Source organism: Microtus pennsylvanicus, chromosome 12 (genome assembly GCF_037038515.1).
Source record: "Microtus pennsylvanicus isolate mMicPen1 chromosome 12, mMicPen1.hap1, whole genome shotgun sequence".
Classification (NCBI taxonomy): domain Eukaryota; kingdom Metazoa; phylum Chordata; class Mammalia; order Rodentia; family Cricetidae; genus Microtus; species Microtus pennsylvanicus.
The window spans coordinates 89375518-89399854 of NC_134590.1; the positions used below are offsets into that span (position 1 = coordinate 89375518).

The following is a 24337-nucleotide window of genomic DNA, read 5'->3' on the forward strand; positions in this document are numbered from 1 at the left end:
CGGGAGGCAGAGGCAGGCGGATCTTTGTGAGTTCAAGGCCAGCCTGCTCTACAAGAGCTAGTTCCAGGACAGGCTCCAAGCTACAGAGAAACCCTGTCTTGAGAAAAAAAAAAAAAGCTAATAGTTCATCTCGAAATACATGCTCAACTTTAACTTAGAAAAATCATATTATCAAAACTTCTGTAGATAAGCAAGCTTAAAAGTAAAAAGAGTGTTCATGTCTCTTGTTCTCTCTTTTAGGCAGAGTCTCACTATATACACCTACCTGGCCTAACACTCAGCATGTACATCAGAGTGGTCTCAAACTCATAGAGACCCATTGTGAGAACCAAAGTTATGTTTTAAGTTTAATCCACAAAACAAAAATGCCTCTCACATGTAAGCGCCTTACCCAAGGACAAAAACACTCCCTGAGATGCTGGAGGTTATTGTACATATAAGATAACTGAAGAACCAGCCTGCCTCAATCTTCAAAGACATCTCTTATGGCAAGACAAACTAGGCTCATTCCTGCTTATGATTAAACCTGTTTCCCAAGGACTGCACTAAGCCCAATCTGTAACCTTAACTACACATAGTCCTGTACTTCCTGTTCCAGGAGCCGCAATCATGCCACTGTTTTAAAAAACTGTTTGTACCCATCCTGTAGCCCTACCTTTGTTGCTATGACCGTCTTGGAAGGTTCAGGAGGGACTACCTTGTTACGCTTATGTCCTGCTACTGTAACGCTGCCTATTTTGCCCCCCCAAATAAATTCCCCATTTGGAAACCCCCTACCCCTGAGCTGTAAAAGCCTTGTCTTCCTCATATCCAGTACTTAACTTCTCAAACCCCACCTTGGGGAAGGCAGCATGTGTAAACAAATAAAAAAATCTTGCTTTAATTAATTGCTTGCTTTAATTAACTTGGTCATGATAATTTGGGTCATCTTTGGGATTAACATAAGTCACGTGTTTCCACTTCCCTAAACAAGTTTGGTCCACCCAGCAGCTCCAGACGTTCTTGATCACAAGTAAACAGAAGTACATCAGGATATATGCCTGCCCCCAATTGGATGAAGGTAGGATGCACATAGCCTTATGGGTTTGCCTTTATAAGCACCTGAACAACGTAGCTCACGGCCATTTTCTGGGAATGAGCCTGGCCAGAGTCTATCATCTCGGCCAGTATTTAGTTAAAGCTTGCTTCAAATTTGACTCAAAATTATAGTAGTGGTCCTATTCTCATCGGGTGAAATCATCATTTTCTGGATGCCCCAGAGAAAGTTAGACTTTCACTCCAGAACTCCAGGAGCGGGGGCTGCCTCAGGAAGCATGTATTTTGAGAGGTTCTAGGGCTCTGAAGCATGCCTTTGGTTTTCTGGAATTAACTGCTATGGAGGCCAAAAAAAAAAAAAGTGAGCCTATTTCCACCTTGTCTGAAGGTCAGAGAGTTTGAGGTTGCTCAAAATTGTTGACAACAACCAGAGCTAAACATCCTGACCTAGGGTGTGGTGACTTGGTCCTTTTGACATTAGGCTGGCCCATAGAGGCAGATCCAACCCCCAACACACAAGGGTCAGGAAATTCAAGGATTCTTCTGCTCCTTCTTTTGAAAGAGGAGGTTTGACCTTGGGAGTAGCTTCCTTCAGGACTTGGTCCAGGGTGGGTTCACTGCCTCAACAACAGAATGCTAATGACTTGATGTCTCGAGGCACTGCGTTGAATAACTGTTCTAGTTGTCCTTTGTACCGTATTAAAGCAGTCTTTTGTTTTCTTCCCCCTCTAGTGTTGGGGTATAAAAGCGTATGGAAAATTAAATGCAGGTGAATCTCTTATTCACCGGAACTCCCTCTCAATACTATCCTATGTTTTCTGCTTTATTATTTTTACTCACGATTTCATGCCTTTTACTAACTCTTCTAATCCCCATGTCCCTGTCCTGGTAAGTGGTATTATTGTTCTCTGACAAACTACCCTGCATCTACAGAGGGCTGGTGAGAAATAGGCTGGTTCTGTCTTGTAGGATCCAAACCTGGGATGTGGAGGGGGCTCAACAGGACCCCAAAAACTCTACCATCTAGTGCAAGATGTAAGATGCCATTCACTGCCTGGTTCTGGTTGTCTGTCTGTGTTTTACATGTGTGCATGGGTCTGTGTTTTCTGGTGTGTCTATAAGTTTTGCTGCAAACATGGGAGCCTAGATTGATAAATTAAATGCATGAATATATACGGTGGACACCCCATGTTTTGTTACTGACTTGAGCATATAAACTTTGTGTTTTGTGTTGCCACTGGAAGCCACCAGCCACCAGCCACCACAGCTAACACCACTTGCCATGCTGATTTGATAGCAAGTACTCAGAATTTATCTATGAGCTTTCTGGTCAATGGATTCAGGGTTAGCAGGATTCAAATGTCTTTTGGGTGTGGATAACAGAGTTGTTATTTTACGTTATTGAAAAGCTGGCTCTAGAGTTGGGTTATTGTTCTCCCTTTTGTAGACCAAGCAGATTTAAAAGTTTCCTCTATATCCTGTGTCAGGTAATATATCTGATTCTGTGACAGGGGAAAGAGAGTAAGCAGAATAGCTTTAAAAAAAAAAGACTATTATGTAAACTTTCTGTTCTGTTTCTCAAGATTTGTAAGTTAATTGGGTATGGTTAAAAATATGTAAAGTATGTGAAAAAAAGTTAACTTAAGATGGCTAACATAGGGTTAATAATTAAAAATCTATGCATCGGTAATCTTAAAGGAACCATGCGGCATGACACAATTTTGGCATATAAGTAACATGTGGCTTGCCTCCATCTTAGCTGCTATGGAGGCAGCCACATGGCTGACAGCCATCTTTGCTAAGGGTTAGAGAGAATGAATGTCACATGACTTCATCATCATCTTGAACCAAGGTGACCATATAGTATAAGACAAACAAGGAGGGGAAAACAAGTCTCAAGGATGTTTTGGATTAGGTTATTTCCTGTCCTGAAAACAAGGTTTATGAAAGATAGGATTTAAAAACAATTCTTATTTAGTAATGTATTTAAACTGTATCTTCATGCATTCATATACAGGCACATAGCTTGCACTGGCAGCCAAATTTTGTAATATAAGAGTCACCCAAGTGGTAACGGCTTTAAAGAAGACATATAGACCAACTAAGACTTGCCATTGTGCAGCAGTGCTGGAGTTCCTAAGGAGAGCCCAAGAGAAGGACCCTAGCAGTTTTGGAGATGATCATGCCATGTATGTGATAGTCACCAGAAACACCAGTCACAATGAAATGGAGCCAGTTGGGGTCTAGAAGACAGGCTATATACATTGTCGAGGGTGAGGCCAGAGAGCTGACCCAAGTATTGTAAGTGAATCCTAGACAATGAACATTGAATTGTTGGCACTGTGGGAGTTTGGTTGTGCTCTGTTTTTCTGGGTTTTTTTTTTCTTTCTTGAAGTAAAAATATTGCAGAAGCATATGATTGAGAGATTTTAAACTTAAGAGGAAATTTTGGAGTTTTACAGAAAATTAGAAAAACTGGTTATTTTTAAAGGAACGGCTTTTAAAATATTTAAATTTAAGGCTATGGGACATTTTTAAGTTCATAAAATATTTTATATTATTAACATATGATATTAAAAATAAATAAAAGGCTAAAGAGTTAGGGCTACAACTATGAACACCAAACACTAAACACCAAAAACAGGGAAAACTTATGATGCAACAAGACAATGACCTAAATGTTCTTGCAAAAGCAGTCTGGTAAGCCAGGCAGTGGTGGCTCACATCTTCCAGCACTCAGGAGGCAGAGGCAGGTGGATCTCTGAGTTTGAGGCCAGACTGATCTACAGAGCAAGTTCCAGGATAGACTTCAGAGCTACACAGAGAAACCCTGTCTCAAAAAAAACCAACCCCTCCACGCCCCCCCCCCCCTCAAAAAAAAATGTGGGAAAGAGCTTGGAGCAATGGTTCTCAATCTATGGGTCACAACCCTTGGGGGTTGGATGTTTGCACTGTGATTCCTAACGCAGCATACTGCAGTTGTGAAATAGCAAAAAGAATGGTGTTAAGGTTGGAAGTCACCAAAACATAGGAAACCGTGTTGAAGGAGCAAAGCATTAGAAAGCCTGAGAACCACCAGCATTAAGAATGTCTAGCCATACCTAAGGTCTACTCAGGCTGAAGAATGTATGCCTACCCTCCTTGTCTTTGCTGATTTTGTTAAGCTTTAGCTATTTTGATAAACTGAGTCATATAAGAAACTTGTTATATTCTGTAATAGTGCAGTATGAAAAGACCAGGAAAGTAAAGTTGACAATCTCCCATGGACTGTTATTTATGATTAAAAGTTTTACTTTGATACTTAAAAAGGCTCAGTTCAGAAATGGTTATTTTTTTTAATGGTTAAACCTAACAGGGATAAAGATATAAAATCCTAACCTTATAAAAAAAAACTAACTTATTGTAAACTGTTAAAGTAATTAAAATTTGCAAGTTATTAAGTCACCTTATAAATGATTAAAATCCTCTAATTTTCAGAACTATGCTTATTGTCGTGCTAAGTTCAAATGTATTTAGAGGAATAAGCTTTATTTAGCCTCCTATATATGTTTTCCCGCAAATAACTAAAAACCAGCAAAGTTTGATTAGCTCATATATACTTAATAGATAATGGTCCTCAAACTGGTCAAGAGAACTTTTGCATATAGCAATTAAAATGTTTAATGGAAAAAGTTTACTATCCAAAGACCCCAGCTCCTAGCAGTGACAGCAAGGTCTCCACTGAACACAGATGGGGCACCAAGCACTCCACCTGGATTGTGGTAATGCTAAACACTGGGCATAAATGCCCCAATGCCTCACCCACTGCCAGGACCCTACCAAACGGCGGATAAGCAGGACACTGGAGAAGTAAGGTCAGTACCCCAAGTCCCTCCAACACAGAAAAGTCTCTTAGTTTTCTGGACCTGCCATTCTAAGACTAATGCTGCCCAGTGATTTCTGTCTCAATAAAGCAACTGACACCATGGGAATAACCATCTAGGCTATGGGTAAGTCTCTATCATTTAAATTGATACATACATAGACCATTTGTTACTGCCTACTATAATTTATTCTTCTCTGATTTCTGATGGCATTGACAGCTAGGCTAACTTTAGTTTAGTCAGTTTAACAGCAGCAGGCAACTAGCTCTTTCTGTATCTACCTTGTTAGTTCATTTCATATGCAAAAATCAAGCCTTGCTTTTTCTGGAGCTACTAGTTCTCCTGCCAAGAAAGGCAAACAGGTTTGTCTTGCTAAAAGGCTTCATATTATAGGATAAACTGATTTCAGATGTAACTTGCTGTTCCTTTATTCAAAAGAACTTGTTCTGCAAAGATTGTTCTCAGAAGTAAGTACTCATGTCTCTGGAAATGAAAGAAGGTGTAAAGTCTATGCACGTTCTGAGTGTCTCAGAGTTCTAAGATGTGGAAAGGTCTGAGGGTCTCAGTGTTCTAAGATGTGGAAAGGTCTGAGGGTCTCAGAGTTCTAAGATGTGGAAAGGTCTGAGTGTCTCAGAGTTCTAAGATGTGGAAAGGTCTGAGTGTCTCAGAGTTCTAAGATGTGGAAAGGTCTGAGGGTCTCAGAGTTCTAAGATGTGGAAAGGTCTGAGGGTCTCAGAGTTCTAAGATGTGGAAAGGTCTGAGGGTCTCAGAGTTTTAAGATGTGGAAAGGTCTGAGGGTCTCAGAGTTCTAAGATGTGGAAAGGTCTGAGGGTCTCAGTGTTCTAAGATGTGGAAAGGTCTGAGGGTCTCAGAGTTCTAAGATGTGGAAAGGTCTGAGGGTCTCAGAGTTCTAAGATGTGGAAAGGTCTGAGGGTCTCAGAGTTCTAAGATGTGGAAAGGTCTGAGGGTCTCAGAGTTCTAAGATGTGGAAAGGTCTGAGGGTCTCAGTGTTCTAAGATGTGGAAAGGTCTGAGGGTCTCAGAGTTCTAAGATGTGGAAAGGTCTGAGGGTCTTCAGAGTTCTAAGATGTGGAAAGGTCTGAGGGTCTCAGAGTTCTAAGATGTGGAAAGGTCTGAGGGTCTAACATGATGATTTAAGATGTGTAAATGCAGCTGTAAAGGTAAGAAAGTGCTTTAATATATGTGAAAAATGGAAAATGTTTGAGATTTTTTTCCTGCCTTCTATGCTACTGTTAACTAAGATTTCAAAAGTTAAGAGTTTTAACATGGATCATGAAGTTCTGATGAGCTGCCCTAGAACACTAACTACTTACTATTCATTCACAAGCTCAAAATTAAAAAGAATTTTTTGGTTGCTTTCAGCATATAATCTTAAAGGTGCTTTTATCAGGCTAAAAATACCTCTTTCCAATCTATATATCCAGCTCTCTGAACAAAGGAAAAATACGTTCATGCTTTTTAACCCAAATCCATAGCGTTTACTATGACTCAAAGGTGTGAGTCTATTACAGCTATTGGCTGCTTTCCCTACAACATGGCTTTTAGTATAGATAACAAACAGTGGTAATGCTTATATACCTAGAACTTTTTTTTTCTTTCTTTCTTTTTTTTTTTTTTTTTTTGGTTTTTCGAGACAAGGTTTCTCTGTGGCTTTGGAGCCTGTCCTGGAACTAGCTCTGTAGACCAGGCTGGTCTCGAATATACCTAGAACTTTTATCTCTTTTTGTAAACTAAAAATTTACATAAGCTTCAGGGAGTCTAGGGCCTTAAGATTTGGATACACCTCTACAGGCCCAAGGGACTGCAGAAAAGTATAGTCTGAGTTTCCCCTAACATGCCTATTACTGGAGGTGAGATCTCTCTCCTGGTCTTGGGACTCCTCCCCTCCCCCAATTACTACGACTATGGGCCTGAAAGTTCCAAATTTAAAAAAAAAACTCGGGAGGCAGAGATAGGCGGATCTCTGTGAGTTCGAGACCAGCCTGGTCTACAGAGCTAGTTCCAGGACAGGCTCCAAAGCCACAGAGAAACCCTGTCTCGAAAAACCAAAAAAAAAAAAAAAAAAAATTTTCCTTTAAATTCCTAAACCTTTAACTTCTGTTTATAGTCTCATCTATCTCATCAGATTCCCACTAGGCTGACAGACACCATCAAGGAATCAGCTGTGGACTACAAAATGCTCCAAATGGCTTAAGCTCTGGACTTGCTGATAGCTGATGTGAACCAGTAGATGATGTAACTGCCCCTATCTGTTTGCTGGGCTAACTAACGGGATACTTCTGATGAATGCCCCATTGCCTGAATCCCCTCTCAGCTTTTTATTACCATTTCAACCCTCTTGGGCCCAGGCAATGATAACCTGGTTTCTGCAGGAAGTGGTTACAGAAGAGAATATGTTGCCTGTTGTCCTCAACATGTTAGGTAAAAAGGAAACTCCCAGGCATAGGGGACAGAATGGCTACCTTTAGTGCCTATTGGTATATCAGAGAAAAGTTATCTGTTAAAAACCAAATAGGCCCAGATCTATCAACAGATAAATTTTGTTATCTGAAATGGTTCTAGAGTATAATAGAGCATTCAACCTGTTCTATGTAAAACAGAGCTTTAAGACAAAATTATTGTTTCTATACAAACCATTCAGAAATGATTAAAAATAATCTGGCTGTGCCAAAACAAAGCTACAAAAAGAAAGGAAGGAAGGAAGGAAGGAAGGAAGGAAGGAAGGAAGGAAGGAAGGAAGGAAGAACAAATTGTCAAAAAAGAGAGAGAGAGAGATCTGAGATAAATGACTGATCCCATTCTCATTTCTAGGCTCCTTCTGGACAGTAACTGTGATGTAAGTCACCACAGGCCCTTTGACCCTTCTTTTTCTGCTAATTACTATTTGTTCTTCCATCATTAATGCCTTAACTAGATACATAAATTCCCATTTGGTTGCTATTAGCTGATAGTTATTACATCCCAATATAAATAGAAATCCAACACAAGAGTCAACTCAAGGGAGGCGTTTGAGAGTCAAAGTTATGTTTTAAGTTTTAATTTTTGTGCCTAAGAGATACACAAAACAAACAAAAAATGTCTCTAACCTGTAAGACCCTTTCCCAAGGACAGATACTTCCTGAGTTGAGGGAGGGTAATAACAAGCCACACTTCCCACTTCCCTAAACAAGTTTGGCTGACCCAACTGCATCAGATGTGCTTGATCCCACGGAAATGATGTAGGAAGTAGGAAGTGACCCCCAGTGGACAAAAGCAGGAGGGATACAGTCTTGAAAGTTTGCCTTTACAAGCACCTGGCCAACATAGCTCATGGTCATTTTTTTGGGAACCCCAGAGTGGAAATGGCCAGTATTTAATTAAAGCTTGCTTTAAATTTGGCTCAAAATTATGGTAGTGGCCTTATTATTGCCCAGTGGGACTGACACCACCCACCTCTGCCTCTCCAGTGCCGCCACACCCGAGCAAGGAAAGGAAGGGTGGGAGGGAGGGAGGCCGGGGAAAAGAAGGAGAAATGGAGGGAGAAAAGAGATAGGGTAGAGTGGTGGTGGACAACATCCTTAATCCCCAGCACTTGGGAGGCAGAGGCAGATGTATCTCTGAATTCAAACACACCCTCGTCTACAAAGGGAGTTTTTGAGGCCAACTTGGTCCACACAAAACCATCTCAAATTTCAAAAACTAAACTATGTTACTGTTTAAAGTGTTTGTTTTTGAGAACCATTTTAGATTTAAGTTTGCCAAAAATACTGGGAGTATTAAATACTAATAAAGCCAGTGGGGATTGGGGTGGGTGGAGAAATGGCTCAGCATTAAGAGTCCTACAGCAGAGGACTTGGGTTTGGTTTCTTGCACTTATGTCATCAGCTCTCAACTGCCTGGAATTCTGGCTCCAGGGGGATCTAACTCCCTCTTCTGGCCCCATGGGCCCTGCACCAAGTGTGCACATATCCATTCATAGTCTACATAAGCACATGTAATTAAAAATCTTTAAAAAAACAAACAGGAAACTAGATTCTTAAAAAATGGAAGTAGAATGTAACAGCCATCATTTTTTAAACAAATCCAGGTTGATTTTTGTATACTTAAGCTCAAAAACTCTACTTGATGCTTCTTAAAGATTGTCCATCCTCTTTCACAAGTAGCTAAGACTAAAAATAATCATCAGATATCTCAAAATACTTGAAAACCTTAGTAAAAGTCATAATTGAATTTTTGAATAGAACATTTCTTGAACCATCTAGAACATACAAATAAATGACAAGTCATCATGTTCCATGCTCCCACAGAAAAAGACAATACAAGATAATACAAAAGCATTTCCAGCTAGTCATGAGCCTTCCTGGGGTAGACTTCCCAGGATATTCAGCTATGAAGCCTTCCTTCTTTTCCATAAAGTTATTTAAGAGGATCTTTGTGGTCTTTTTTGTTTTGTTTTGTTTTTGTTTTTTCGAGACAGGGTTTCTCTGTGGTTTTGGAGCCTGTCCTGGAACTAGCTCTTGTAGACCAGGCTGGTCTCAAACTCACAGAGATCCGCCTGCCTCTGCCTCCCGAGTGCTGGGATTAAAGGCGTGCGCCACCACCGCCAGGCTCTGTGATCTTAATGAAATTTGGCTGTCACAAAGTTTCTGTAACTAGCCAGACAGGGTTCTCGCATCTGTTTAATCTTCCCACTTAGGAGGATGAGGCAGTTACTGTCACTTCAAACCCAGCCTGAGACCCTGCCCCCAGAATAAAATGGAGGAAGTTGAGGCTGAGGAGATGGCTTAGTGTATAAGAACAACGGATTAGCATGCTCAAGGACCTCAGTTTAAATCTCCAGCCTATATTAAAAAACCAAAACAACAACAACAACAAACAAAACAGGGCATGACCAAACATAGACTTAGCACTGTAAAGTAGGGAGCACAGATAGAGCAGGACAGCAGGAGGATCCCTGGGGTCTTGCTGTCTGCCAGCCTAGCTTCTGGTTCAATGAGACACAGTTTAAAAAGAAGGCAGAGAATAAGAGAGCAGAACATCTGACCAAAGCATGTACACACTTATGTGCATAGATACATGCACCTCTCTCTCTCTCTCTCTCTCTCTCTCTCTCTCTCTCTCTCTCTCTCTCTCTCTCTCTCTCTCTCTCACACACACACACACACAAACACACACTCATGAGCACTAACCTTGGTAGTCCTGGACTATGACCATGGCACTAAGAGAGGTGGAAGTCAGGAAGAACCTTGGGGATCCATTCACTGATCAGACAGTCTAGGTCAGCTCTAGGTACATTTAGAAAATAAAGCGGGGAAGCAACAGAGGAAGAACCAAGCTGTGGCCTCAGGGGTCATTGGCAGAGGAGAACACACCTTCACACACATTCTCACACACACAGCAACATAAAAGCCCCTTCCTAGCCCTAAAGGAATGCTTGTCTGTACCCTCCCCCACCGAATGCACTGAAATCCTAATCCTGAACACCAAGGTATTCTGAGGTAAGGCTTTAGGGAGGCCATTTTTCTTAAAGATAAAGCCTTCATAATGGGATCAATGTTCTTAGAAGGAACTGGAGCTCATATTTATCCCTCCCAACAGGCGAAGATGTGGGGAGCAGCTGGCTGGCGAGAGCTCAGACCAGAACCTGTCCATGACAACACCAAGATCTTGGACTCCAAGCTCCAGAACAGGGAGAAATAAATACTTGCTCTAAAACCACCCAGTTTATAGAATTTACAGCATCCCAGACAGACTGAGAAAACATCATTCTTTCAGGAGTACAACAACAGAAAATGAATGCACCTACAGGCCCTAAGGTAGTTTAAGAGAGCTGAGGTAAAGAATTGATGTAGCTTTGCTGACTGCTGGCACACTAGGCCCCTTAGCGTGTGGCAAAGTGTCTACATCATTCATTCAACATTCTACCAATATTCTCTTTTAATATTCTCTTCATGTTACAGATATTAAATTGTTAACTTGCTATTTTTATTTCTTGTATTCTTGTAGCTCAATCAGTAATTGCTGCTTATATGAGCTGAAGATCAGAAAACAAAACTGTTATGCCAATAGTTTCGAGCTACTGTAAAAAGAGCTGTTTTTACCTATTTCCAACAGCAAAGAGACTGAGCTGTGACCGATTAGGGCCTTGTCAGTTACCATTATGTCTACAGAATCACACTGCAGCATCTGCCCCACCAAAGAAAACAAGATCCCTATGATAGAGGAAGACCTGAGGCTCTCTCACCTTGCAGTGGAACCAGCAGACACTAGACTGAGGTGCACAGCAGCATCAAGGAAGAAGGGCTTTGTGCTGCGTGAGTTGAGGCATATCTTACAGCTCAGGTTTGCTTGTTAGCTTTGGAAGTGAAGCTTACTATATTTTTGGTGTGTTTCTAATTAACATAATTCCTCAATTCCATATCCCAGTCTGGCCAAATCCTCTTGCCTGTCTCCAAGTGCTAGTCTTTGAAGCTGTATGCCAACACACCTAATTCTACCTATTTATTTATTTGCTTGTTTGTTTGTTCATAGAAATGATCTCAATATTTAGGCTGGGCTCAAACAAACCTCCAACCTCAGATATCAGAGTAGATAGGATAGGCAACAAAGCCAGGAGAAAAATCGCAGGAACTTGGTTCAGATTCCAAGGTTATCACATAACTAGTGGATCTGACCAACTGTAAGTAGTGCTTAAATAAAGGATTAACTATAGATTTCACTGGGAGGTGATGAGCAATGAACACTAAATTGAATCATATACAACAGTTTTCTGAGCCAGTCAGTGGTGGCGTACACCTTTAATCCTAGTACTAGGGAGGCAGAAGCAGGTACATCTCTGAGTTTAAGGCCAGCCTGGTCTACAGAGAGAGTTCCAAGAAAGCCAGGGCTACACAAAGAAACCAACACAGAAAAAGTTTTCTGAAGCAGGGTCTGTACAGGCCTATAACCTAGTTACCTCTTGAAAAGGACCCAAGTTCAGTTCCCAGCACCCATCTGGTGGCTCTCAGCTGCCAATAACTACAGTTCTAAGAGATCTGATCCTTTTTATGGTTACCAGGAACTCATGTAAGGTACACTTATTCACACAGGCAAACACTTATAAACATAAAATTAATCAAAAAAGTATAAGAAAGGCTGATGAGGAGCACTTGCCTAACATACATGAGGTTCTAGGTTCAAACCCACAGAAGGAAGGGGCGTGTGGTGGCAAAGGAGCACAGAGGGTACAGCGGTAACTCTAGCACTGGGAGACAGACCAAGAGGATCAAGGGTTCAAGGATAGGCTCCATTATAGAGGACAGTGGAAGTTTCCAGAGACATTGCCTAAAAAAGAAGTTTAGTTTGAATACATAATAAGTTCAAGGCTAGCCAAAGCCTGTCTTAAACAACACTAACAATAGAAACCTATCAGCTGCAACCCACAATAACAAATGTATCATAATCCAGTACACATCTATATAAAACTGAAAGTCATGAACAGTCAATCCTTAATTACTAACAAATGTGCCTTAATGATTCTCACCTTTCCATCTCCGAAAAATTATATGATGTAATGAATATGTAAATGAAAGTTTGTAATTAGCACCCATTAAGAGAAGATGTGGACCAGGGAGATAGCTCAGAAGATGGGCTGGCTGAGTTTGATCTCTGGAGCTCACATGGTTGGTCAGTGAGAGCTAGCTCCTGAAAACTGGCCTCTGACTTCTCACAGTGAGGGGGGGGGGGATGAAAAAGATAAAATAAAAAAGATTATTTTTAAGTGAAAAGGTCTTTAAAATGTTCTTGGGTTAAAGGTACAGATTAATGACAACAGAGAACATGCAAACACACAAAACCCTGGATTCCATACCAAAGAGCCCAAACAGCAAAGTTCTGATTGCCATAACAATTTGGGTGGTTCATGCTCATAATCTCAGCACTCAGGAGGTTGAGGTAGGAAGACAGCTGTGAGTTCCTGGCCAGCTGAGGGCTAGAGCTTGAGATTATGTATCAAAAACCACAATTTATAACTACTTATAAATGTATCCCTGCTTATAAACTAAGCTAGAAGTAACTTTCCCCCACTTATATAGATAGTGAACTCCATCTGTTACATGTTAACAAGTTGTCATTTTGTTTGCTGGGGCCTCTGCAAGTATTCCACTTGCCTTCAGAATACAAACTATACTAAGTAAGCCCTTTCAGGGGTTTGGAGGTGTAATTCAGTGATATAACACATGTCTAACATGCCCAAGGCTAAGCCCTAATTACTCACTGCATAGGTAAATTAATTCATTCACTCTAGGAATTGTTCAAAATGAGACTGGAAGAGGCGGCTCCGTGTTTTAAAAAGCACTAGTTGCTTTTTCAGAGGATCATGGTTCAATTCCCAGAACCACATGTCAGCTCACAACTGTCTGTAACTCCAGTTTGAGAGGATCAGACACCCTCACAGGGACAAACGTGCAGGAAAAACATCAATGCAGATAAAAATAAATGAATTTTTTTTTTTTGGTCTTTTCGAGACAGGGTTTCTCTGTGGTTTTGGAGCCTGTCCTGGAACGAGCTCTTGTAGACCACGCTGGTCTCAAACTCACAGAGATCCGCCTGCCTCTGCCTCCTGAGTGCTGGGATTAAAGGCGTGCTCCAGGGCTGGAGAGATGGCTCAGAGGTTAAGAGCATTGCCTGTTCTTCCAAAGGTCCTGAGTTCAATTCCCAGCAACCACATGGTGGCTCACAACCATCTGTAATGGAGTCTGGTGCCCTCTTCTGGCCTGCAGGTATACATACACACAGACAGAATATTGTGTACTTAATAAATAAATGAATATTTAAAAAAAAAAAAAAGGCGTGCTCCACCACCGCCCGGCAAATGAATATTTTTTTAAAGAAAGAAACTTCCAAAAAAAAAAAATCAACTTCACTCAAGTCATTTGAGTGGAGAAATAAGAAAAATATAACTGCCCAAAATATGTACCTATATTTATGTTTATAAAATTTCCTGCTGTAGAAAACCACTATACTTCATTGTTCACTTAAAAAGAAAATCACTAGAAAATGAAAATAAAACACCTACTGAAGACAGCTCAGACTGCTAACATATTCCATTGGACAGCCAACAAGGGAAGAACACGAAACATTTCCAACAACAATTCTTGTTTACAGTCAAATGCTATTCTCATACCCATTTCACAGCAGCAACGGTTATTAGGGTTTGCTGTTGTTGTTTCCTTAGAATGAAGTCTTTGTTGTCTCCTGGCCCACTGCCACATGAAATACATACACTCCTGACACCAAAGGCAATATTGCTGCTCCTGTTTCCCCACATTTCCTACCTGCCATAAAGACCTGAAATCCCTCTGAAACTCTAAGCAAAAATAAATAAATCTTTCCTCCCTTAATGGACACACACACACATATACGTTTTCTTAACTTTTAGAATTTTACTCTTTATTTTATGTGTATGGGTATTTTATCTACAGTAAGGCCAAAGAATCCAAGTTACATACAGATGGATGCGAGCCACTGTGTGATTGCTGAGAATCAAATCTAGGACCTCTTAAAGAGCAACCAAGTGCTCTTAACCACTGAGCCATCTTTCATCGCCCCCCCCCCCAAGGCGTTTTTTAAAATTAAAGAACAAGCCTTTGTTATACTTTTATCTCAAGTGTTTAGAGCCCAGGTATTGTGAAATACAGCCAAATTAGCAGAAAACATTAACTACTGAAATTTAATGATGCTACAATAAAAAATTTTAATAGTTCTAATCTAAACTAAATACAATTAAACAACTAAAACTATGACTTATTTTAAAACTCAAAAGATTTATTTTAACAAAAGTCTTAGGGCTGGGGATGTAGTTTAGTAATAGAAAGCCGGACTAGCATGTATGTAACAAGGCCCTGGGCTCAGTCCAATACTGAGGGGAAAGGAAAGAACAAGAGAATGAAAGGGAAGACAGAGGGAAGAGGAGAGGGAAAAGACGTGGGGGGGGGGATGAAAGGAAAAGAGGTCAAACTCCATGATGTAACCAACACAATCTGCTGAATATCACTCATGAATACCCCTTCGGAGTTATGAAATATTAACCTTTTTTGAAACTAGATTGTTTGTTCCTTAAATTCTTTGGTTAAAGACATACTTTCTTTTGAGCCCAGTATTTACTTATAAATATAAACTACTATTCACTTTTTAAATTTTGAATATAACATTAACAATTCCTTAGCTTTGCTAATGCTTTGGGTTACAAAGAACAAAAGACAAATTCTAATATCAATGAATACCACTCCTAAATGCTGGGGTCTAAGTAGAGGGCTGCAGAAGTAAAAGTAAACCTCAAAGTAGTAGAGAGAAAGATATGCACACAAAAGCATGAAATGTAGATCAAAAGAGAAATGCTAAGCATAAACTAAATATGGAAATAACCAAGCCAAGACTCCAAAAGAAAATCTGAATGCTGTGTGCTGCTTTTAATATTCCAGTGGAGGGTTAGCTAAACCAATACAAGGGCTTCTGTTGTTATTGTTTACTTCTATTGCTTTCATTACTGTGTTCTTAACTTGCTGTTAGTATAAAATAAGGCACTGAGTTGGCTTTCTATAAAATTCAGTGTGGAAAATGGAAGTGTTAAATTCTGTATCAACAGGAAGAGAGGGAAAAGAAGGGAAGCAGGTACAGCAACTATGAGGCCAAAGGTACAAAAGGGCCAGGTAACCAAGATGCTAGGAATATATATGAAGAGAGGCCCAGCCCCCTGGACTGGAGCCTTCAGGATGCTGTAACAGGTAGGGGCTGAAGGACAGCTGGGAGAACCAGGTGGTCAGGTTCACTTTGATATGTTAAATAATAATCTAAATAGCCATTAGTCCCAGGGTTTGAGACTTAACTACAAATGAATTTCATTTAGCAGAAAATTGACAATTAGAAGGTTTCAGAGGTTTTTACTGAAAAGCATCTCTCAATTTTTATTGCTTATTTATTTTACAGCTGGATGTGGTGTCTCACACCCTAACCCAATACTCAGAAGACTTGAAGCAGGACCATGAATGAGTTTCAGACCTCCCTAAACTAGAAGGTGAGCTACAGGCTAGCCTGGGCTCAGAGTCAGCCTCTACCTCAAAACAATCAAACAAAACTCCTCCACTTCAATTAAGAACGTGTACTTCTCAGCCAGGTGGTGGTGGTGGCAGCGCACGCCTTTAATCCCAGCACTCAGGACGCAGAGGCAGATCTCTGGGAGTTCAATCCAGCCTGGTCTACAGAGCAAATTTCAAGACAGGCTCCAAAGCTAAAAGAAAGCCCTGCCTCAAAAAAAAAGAAAAAAGAAAAGAAAAAACTTCTGGGTGGAGGTGTAACTGTGGTAGAACGCTTGCGCACTACATGTGTGAAGCCCCAAGTCCCAGAACCAGCACTGTGAGAGGAGAAAAAGCAAAAAGCAAGAAACCCTGGATGTGGGCTTCCAATACAATATTTTACAATCCTGCAGCAAAACAGATGGCACGGCCGTCACAAGTGACATCATCCAGGTTTCAGACCATCTAATGGCACTGTGTGTGGTTTACTGCCTCAATACTGGTGTTAAAATTGACCACAATGAAATACATATTTGAAAGGATACATCTGGAAATCATATTTTCTCCTCAAATTTCTTGGTAGAGCTATTCCTTTACTGGTGTGTCCTGAACAAAATGGACAGAGAATGTCCCACAAACCAGACAGTTCTCAACCCATACCAAAAAACTAAAAAGTATTGAAGATTGGATGTTACCTCTACTCTATTATGTTAATCCGTCTGTCTCCATGTTTTGATGTTTTAAAACAGAAGTTACTCCACACCATATTTGTTACCCAAAAATTGAGTCTACTCTCTAAAGGATAAAAGATAGTAAGGTATGAAAACAATCACTGATAAGGCTTTTTAGACCTGGTCAGATGCTCAGCAGATACGGATGTTTGCCACCAAGTCTGATAACCTGACTTCACACCCTAGAATCACATGGTGAACACATCATGGCACAAGTGCAAGCGTGTCACACACAATGAATCAGCCTTTAAAACTAGTCTGCCCATGAGCTCTGACTACAGTAAACCTCAGACAAGGGAGAACTCAGAGCAAAATCAGTGACAAAGCTTGATTATTATTGATAATAGGTGATACTCATTATATTGCTATTCTCTTCTGTATGTTTGATATTTTCCATAATAAAAAATGTTCAGAATCAACAAAATGGTTCCTCAGGTAAAATCATTTAGCAGGCAACCCTAAAGACCCGACTTTGACCGCAGGAAACCACAGTGGAAGAGTAGAAGGGGAGAGTCGATTAGATTTGTCCTCTCCTCTCACACATACACAATAAAAATAAAATTAAATAAATTTTATTGAAAATGCGTGAGGTAAAAACTTTTTGTGTTTAAAAACTATCCAAATTAGAAACAAAAATGAGGTTCTGGCACAAAGAGCTGGTTAGCAAATAAAGAGAAAACTGGCTGTTCGTGAATAATTGCTGGCACTTCAGAGGTGGAGACGGGTCGGGAGTTCAAGTTTGAAGTAAGCCTGGGCTACTAGAGACCCTGTCTCAAAAATCAAAGTTAAGCCAGGCATGATGTCTCTTGTCAGCAATTCCACCATTTGAAGGTGCAAAAGGGTAGATCAAGGCCATGCCACCCTAGCCTGGCATACCTATCTCAGGGTGGCGGTGGTGGGGAAACCACAACTGGTTTATATGAAGCCCCTCCTAATCCTAAGAAATGTTAAAAAAAAAAACAGAATATCAGAGCAAAAATAGTTTGCAGGAATGATTTAGCCCTTTTATTCACAAGAAAGCAGAAAGGCTTGATTAAGTAACTTTCTCACATTTCCAGAGTTGGTGGGAAGAATGAAATTTTCTACTAATATTTCTTCTAGAAAATACTATTCATGATCACTTGATGATTATGTAGATGTTAAACAACACACTGCGGCTTTTTAAAAAGTGGCGTGGGGAAGCACAACTAACAGGTGCCTTTAATATGACTTAGAGAGGAAAAACACACACCAAACACCACAGTATGTCCATCAAATTCAAAATGTCACATAGCTATACAATTCCAAGAAAGAGTTTCCAATATTTAACCAGCATTCTAAAAATATTCTACCTGACAGCAATTTTTGCTGGTTATTTACATAAAAATCAAGTTACCCGCATCAAGCTATCTAAACAGCAATACTGCCCTACATAAAGCATTGTATCCCCACTGTATTTTTAGCGCTTCCTTAGTAACACCATTACTTAGGTCAAAACAACAAAACCTAGTGCGAATTTACCAAACTCATTAACCAGAAGTTAGAAAACAATCATTTAATTATGATCATAAATCCAAACTGGATGTCTTCGTACATTGGCATCTATATTATTTGTACACTGAAGTTGCTTATATCCCCTGAAAGCAATATTCTTTGACAAGTGTATCAAAACGATTTTAAAAGGGTCTACCCCAACTAACAAACTGTATTTACTGTGTCCAAACACAAACACAAACATCTAGGGGGAACACATGAAGAAGCACTGAATTTTAACTACCTAAAAATCGGGTTTTCTTTGGTGAAACTGATCTCCACTTTTACGGATCCTTAACACTATAAACTTCTTTATACTCCAGTCAGAAGCTCTGTTAACCTTGACGTTTTATAGTCACTCTAAGGAGAGCAAATCGTGTTTCAGTTTTGCATCTTTTAAATTAAAGGAGAGCTATTCCCACCCTCTCAGTTAAAGGGTATGAAAAATCCATCAGAGGCCCCTTAATAATCAGCACGTGAGAATTACCCCGCGGGGAGATACAGCCGACTATTGCGTTATAAAACCCTGAGTCATCACCCAGTTCACTCAGCAGATCCTGGTAAACACAAATGACGGGTCCCGTGTGATCACTCAGCGGTAACCACATGCATAAACCAGACCGTATAGAGCGTACCAAACAAAACAGCAAAATTCTTACACAAACAGTTCTGGCACGGTAAAGGTGCACACAGAGCAAAGATCTCTCCAAACATTTTTGCCCCAACTCTAACTCCACTGGCTCTGTAATTTTCAGCTAGCGTACAGAGGACGCAAAAGAACTCTTTGCGTTAAGGTCGTCAACATTCATCTGACCAACTCAAAAACACAGTCTGGAGAGCTAGCAAAGCCCTGGGACAACTTGACAGCGCTTTTCACTGTTTGCCTTAGAATCAGCAAAGCCTCGACAGAGGAAATGTCACAACAGGAACATACGCTTTCCTAGGATTCTAAAACAACATTCTCAATATCAACGTCTACTCAGTCTGAGAGTGTGCTGACCCACCTATCTGAAACCAATCGTTTCAATTAAATCTAGGAGTCCAGAGCAGCACCCTCCACCAAACATACCAACACAGAGACAGGGACGGACGGACACTCTCTCGCGCGCACACACACACCCCAGAACCTCTTAGTCTCCCTGCGGTCTCCTTCCCACTCACGATGCGGTTTAGGAGAGAGAAAAGTGAAAATGCGCGGATCCTCGGGGAGGAAAGAACTAGAGGAAACCCAGAAGTGAAGTCAGGAGTAGCTTCCCCAAAGTCCGGACCTCTCTACCCCGCAGCTACACACTCAGAACTCCAAGGAAAGCCAAAGGGAACCGCTCGTCTTGTGTCCGCAGACTCCTGCGGCTCCCCAGAGCCTGGCAGGTGAAGAGAAACGACCAGGACACTGGGTATCCGAGGCGACCGGCAGGACCCAAAGGTCCGGCGCAGAAAGAAGCCAAGAGGCTGGGTCCCTCCTGGGCTCGGCCACGGCCCTGGAACCCTGCACCAGGCCAGCGCCGCCCGGACAAGACAAAGTTGAGCAGCCGCATCTCAGACAAAGAGCCCGGCCGGCCGACAGCCTCAGCCAACTTACGTGGAGAGTTTCCGGGTCCAGAAGAGGCCCCCGGGCCACAGCTCCTGGAGCTGCACCGCCCGGCCCAGGTTGCATTTGATCTGCGCTAGCTGCACGTCCGACTCTGCGTCCAGCTTCTCGGCGTAGGGCAGAAGCTTGTTGTACACGATCTCCTTCTGCGGGACGAAGGCCCGCGGGCCCAGCCCCGGCCGCCCGCCCGGCTCGGGGGGCTCCCCACCGCCCGCCCTCTCCGGCGCCTCCATGAGCCCGGGGCCGCCCCCGGCCCGCCCCCCGGCCCCCGCCCCGCTGCGGGCTCCGCCTCGTCCGCGTCGCGTCGCCCTCGGCCCGACCGCTGGGCCCCCCGGCTGCCCGGCGCGCTGCTGGACTCCGCGCGGCACCCGGTTCGTTGGCGGTGGCAGCGGCTGCTCTGCCGGGCCCGCTCCGGCTCGTCAGGTGACGCTGCAGCCGCTGGGCCTAGAGGTTCCGGAAGGGCCTCAAGTCACTTCCGGGGAGGGGCGGGGCGGGGCGGAGCGGGGCAGCGGAGGAGGCGCGGAGGTGGCGGGGTGACTTTCTCGGCCTTGGCGGAGTTTGGTGTCCGCAGCTGGGTTCGCGAAGCCTCGCGTGAGGCCGCCCACGAGAAACAAGAGATCCCGCGCTGCTCCAGAAGGATCCAGGTGGCCTCCGGCACGGGACCAAACAGCCTCTCCAGGCCTAGTTTATGGAAGATTGTCCGTGTTCCCGGTTTGGGGGCGGGGGCACGCAGAGGCAGTGCGCTGAAGAAGAGTTCAAAGCCAGCCTCGGCTACGTCGTCAGTTTGTGATATCTTGGCTACCTGTGACACACTATCTTTAAAAAACGTGTATGGAAGATCCTACATACCCTGTAGTAACCTGTATTCCTCTATCCCTTTTAAGCCCTCAAGTTTCCGATAGTCCCCCTGGCCACTGTCATTCCGAAGAAAATAGTTATTCAACAAATATTAGTTGAACTATTTTGTCTGTTATCCTCTCATTTTAGGCTCGCATGGAAAGTTTAAGAAAACCTGGTTCTGCCCTTAAGGACTTAAGAGGCCAGCGGAGCTTACAAGCTGGGGAATTAAAAGACAACACTTTGGTAAATACTGGATGATTGATTACCTAGATTTCTGGAAATTCTAACTGAAGGCGTATCAGTTCCCTAGAAGTTAAGTGTCAATTAATCTGTAAAGTTGAGTGCAATGTTGTTTAGTAACGAAAGGAGGAAGATATATCTTTCAACTAACAGATGAGCGGAGGCTGCAGGCTTGTAATTCAAAATCCAGAAGACAGTCAATGTATTGAGACTAAGAAGTAAGTGCTGGAGGATTGAGCGTGATCCTAAAAGTAATCAGAAATTTCCAAGCCAGGGCATCATGGCATTCCAGCATTTGGGAAGTCAAAAAAGGAGGATTGTGAGTTTAAAATTAACTCGAACAAAAACAAAACAAAAGCTGAGAATGGTGGTCAGACTTGTAATCCCAGCAGTTGCACCTGGGAGGCAAAGGCAAAGGGGTTGCTCAGAGTTAAAGGTCATCAGGTCAGAGTTTCAGGCCAGGGCTGGTAGCAGGACTTAAGAGGTAGCCCACTTTCCTAGCCTGGGCAGAGCCTTGAGTTCCATCCCTATCCCCAGAACTTCTAGAAGAGTCACCACCTCAAAACTGTCTAAAAGATAATCCTAAAAGCAACATAATAAAATTTACTTTTTCTTTTATTTTTTGTTTGTTTGTTTTGAGACAGGGTTTTACTGTGTACCCGTGGTTATTCCTAGCCTGGCCTTGAACCTTGGGGAACCCTGGGTTTGCTGGCGCCTACCACACCTGAAAATATTTTACATAAAAAAAATGTTTTAAATTACATTTGTTTATTTCTCTGCACGAATGAGTGCCATAGTGCCTGTGGATGACTTCCGGGAGTTGAAGTTCTCGTTTCTCCTTGGGGGTCCAGAGAATCGAACTCTGCTCCTCAGGCTCGACTGCAGGTGTCTTTACTGAGTAAGCCATCTCACCTGCCCCAAATTCCCATTTTTAAAGATCATCTGTGTGAAGACTTCATTTGAACAGACAAGATTGGGAACTGGAGGACCCTTTAATATTAAGTTTGGTATCATGCATGATGATAATTCTAGCACAGAAAAGACAGAAAAATTGTCTTTTTCCCCCACAATTTCAAGGTTACCCTGGTCTATGTAGATGCTGTTTCCAAAGCCCCCCTCAAAAACAGCATAATAAGGACCGAGATGTCAGCTGAAATTATTTGAAAGGTATTACAACAGAATGTTCTGGGCTTAGTATTTGAAGAGTAAAAGAGAAGAAAGGATAGCATGATGCTAGAAGTCTGGCTTGGGAAGGTGGGTAGATAGTGAAAGCCCTTTGCAGAAAAGATGGCGGACAGAAACCACTTTGGAGACAGCCAGTGTGCTGAATATGTGAACATCCAAGTGTGTTGAGGGGGCCTCAGCTGCTGTATAATTGAGCTAATTATATAAGTTTATAGGGAATGAGAAAAGTATGAACAGACCAGACCTCCAAGGAAACCTGCATTTAAGAATGGGCAGATAAACCAGGCAGTGGTGGCACTCAGTGGTCTATGTCATACCTTGCATGTTGTGGGCCATGAGGAAGGAGAGAGACAGTCTTTATGGATACCACATAAGCAAAATCATTGATCGATCAAAGCTTCAGGATAAGGACTCGGGAGCCTTGCTTCTGGCAGCCCAAACAGGCAGAAGTGGGGTTTCTAAGCACAAAAATCACAAACATTTGCTGCCAAGTTCCAGTTACAATTTTCACCAATCAGGAGTCAAAGCTTAGGGTCATTCCTTGTGTGTTTCATCACTGTCAATCATACAGAATGTAAACCTTCCCTTTCAACCAGCCAGATTCATTTGTTCTTTCTGTTGTTAGGAATAATGTTTTAGAGAACCAAGTACTTAACAGACTGTTTCAATCGTTTAAGGAGGAGGTGGGTCAGCTATGGGAAGGTTCCCAGCTCCCTGTTTCACCCTAAGGGTAAGATGGAGTCTGAAATCAAAATGGTGGTACTTAGGCCAAGGTGCTTCTGCTTAATCCCTTCAGTCTACAGAGCAAATCGCAGGACAGTCAAGGATATACAGAGGAACGCTGTCTTAGGGGGAAAAAAAAGATAAAGGGGAGGTGGACTACAAGGAATATTCATTCTGGAGAAGAAATAAGGAGCTGGAGAGATGGCTATGGATTTAAAAACATGTGCTCTTCTTGTGGGGATTAGTTTGGTTCTCAGTACCCAAAGCCGACTGCTTACGACTCCATCTCCAGAAGACCCAATACCTTCTGGACTCTAGGTACCTGTATTCACAAGTTCACAGACTCACACATAAACATATGATTTAAGTATAAAATCAAAAAAACAAGAAGTGTGAGGTATTTGGGAAGAGGGCTCAGGCATTACTAAAACTGCAGTATTTCAGGTGGAAGAAGTGATCAGTTCTCTCCCTAAAAAGCTGGCAGGCCAAATGAAGAGAAACCTGAGACAGATTTATAGCATAGAGAATTTATTGATAAAGCACATAAGAGCAGATCAGTGAGCATGGGATTGAGTGTGACTGCAATAGCATGGAGAAACGTAAAGTCGAAAAGTGAGATATTCAAACAGGAGACAGAAGCTGGAGTCAAGAGAGCCTTCCCATCTGACCAAGGAGGAAAGAGATGCTATTTGTGTTGCTCTCCGCTGCCATGTTGAGCTCCTCTCTCCCTGCCCCAGTGCTTCATCCACGTTATCTCCTTAAGTTCTCTAAATGCAGACGATGAGGTGGGAACATTTCAGTGGCTGAAATATGGCTGAAAAGTGAAGAGAGTAAACGACCAACAGGGAGAAAAAGACATGGATGGCTTATGACTGGAGTTTTAGGGCAAAACCACAGCCCTTGGAAGCCCCGGTAAGCTATGCCTGACACCCACTCCAGTATAACAGTAAAAGGCACTACTAATGGCAAAAGGCAAAGAAAAGGAGCTGGAGAGAGGGTGTTAATTCCACTGGGTGAGAGAGAATAAGACACCTACCACAATTGTTAGTCATATTTGAAGCAAGCTTGATTAAATACTGATCAGGGCCATACCTGGGATTTCCAAGAAATGGTCTGGAGTTGTATTAGTGTAATGTTTATAAAGGCAAAACCCGTAAGGCTGCGCACTTCCACGTTTATGAACAGCCCCTGCATTCCAGGAGGTTACCTATCCTTATAGATGGCTGTGCCCCCCCCCCCCCCCCCCCAGTGCTCTTAACCTCTGAGCCATCTATCCAGCCCACAATTTAAACTTAAAACATAACTTTAGCCCTCACAATGACTCAGTGGATTAAGACCACATGCTGCTCTTCCTGGGGACCTGAAGTCAGTTCCCAGATCACAACCTGTCTGCAACTCCAGCTCTTGGGGATTTGCTGTCCCCTTCTGGTCTCCTTAGGTATCCACACAGACAAATAACTTGAGAGAGGGAGAGGGAGAGGAAAAGAGATTTAATCCACATTGCAGGGAAGAAAAATTCTGTATCAAGAATCTTTTGGATCACTAACATAAGATTTTTATTTCTTTTTAT

At 42.2% G+C, this 24337-nt stretch overlaps 1 protein-coding gene across 1 annotated transcript in view; it reads right to left on the bottom strand.

The window, feature by feature from the left end:
- The window catches only part of Psme4 (proteasome activator subunit 4), a 113599-nt gene extending 93423 nt beyond the window's left edge, over window positions 1–20176 (bottom strand). The window contains exon 1 of the mRNA XM_075942510.1: window positions 19771–20176. Within this exon, the coding sequence (XP_075798625.1) occupies window positions 19771–20012 (242 nt within the window). The 5' untranslated portion in view covers window positions 20013–20176. The remainder of the gene's footprint in view (window positions 1–19770) is intronic.
- Window positions 20177–24337: the final 4161 nt, after the last annotated feature.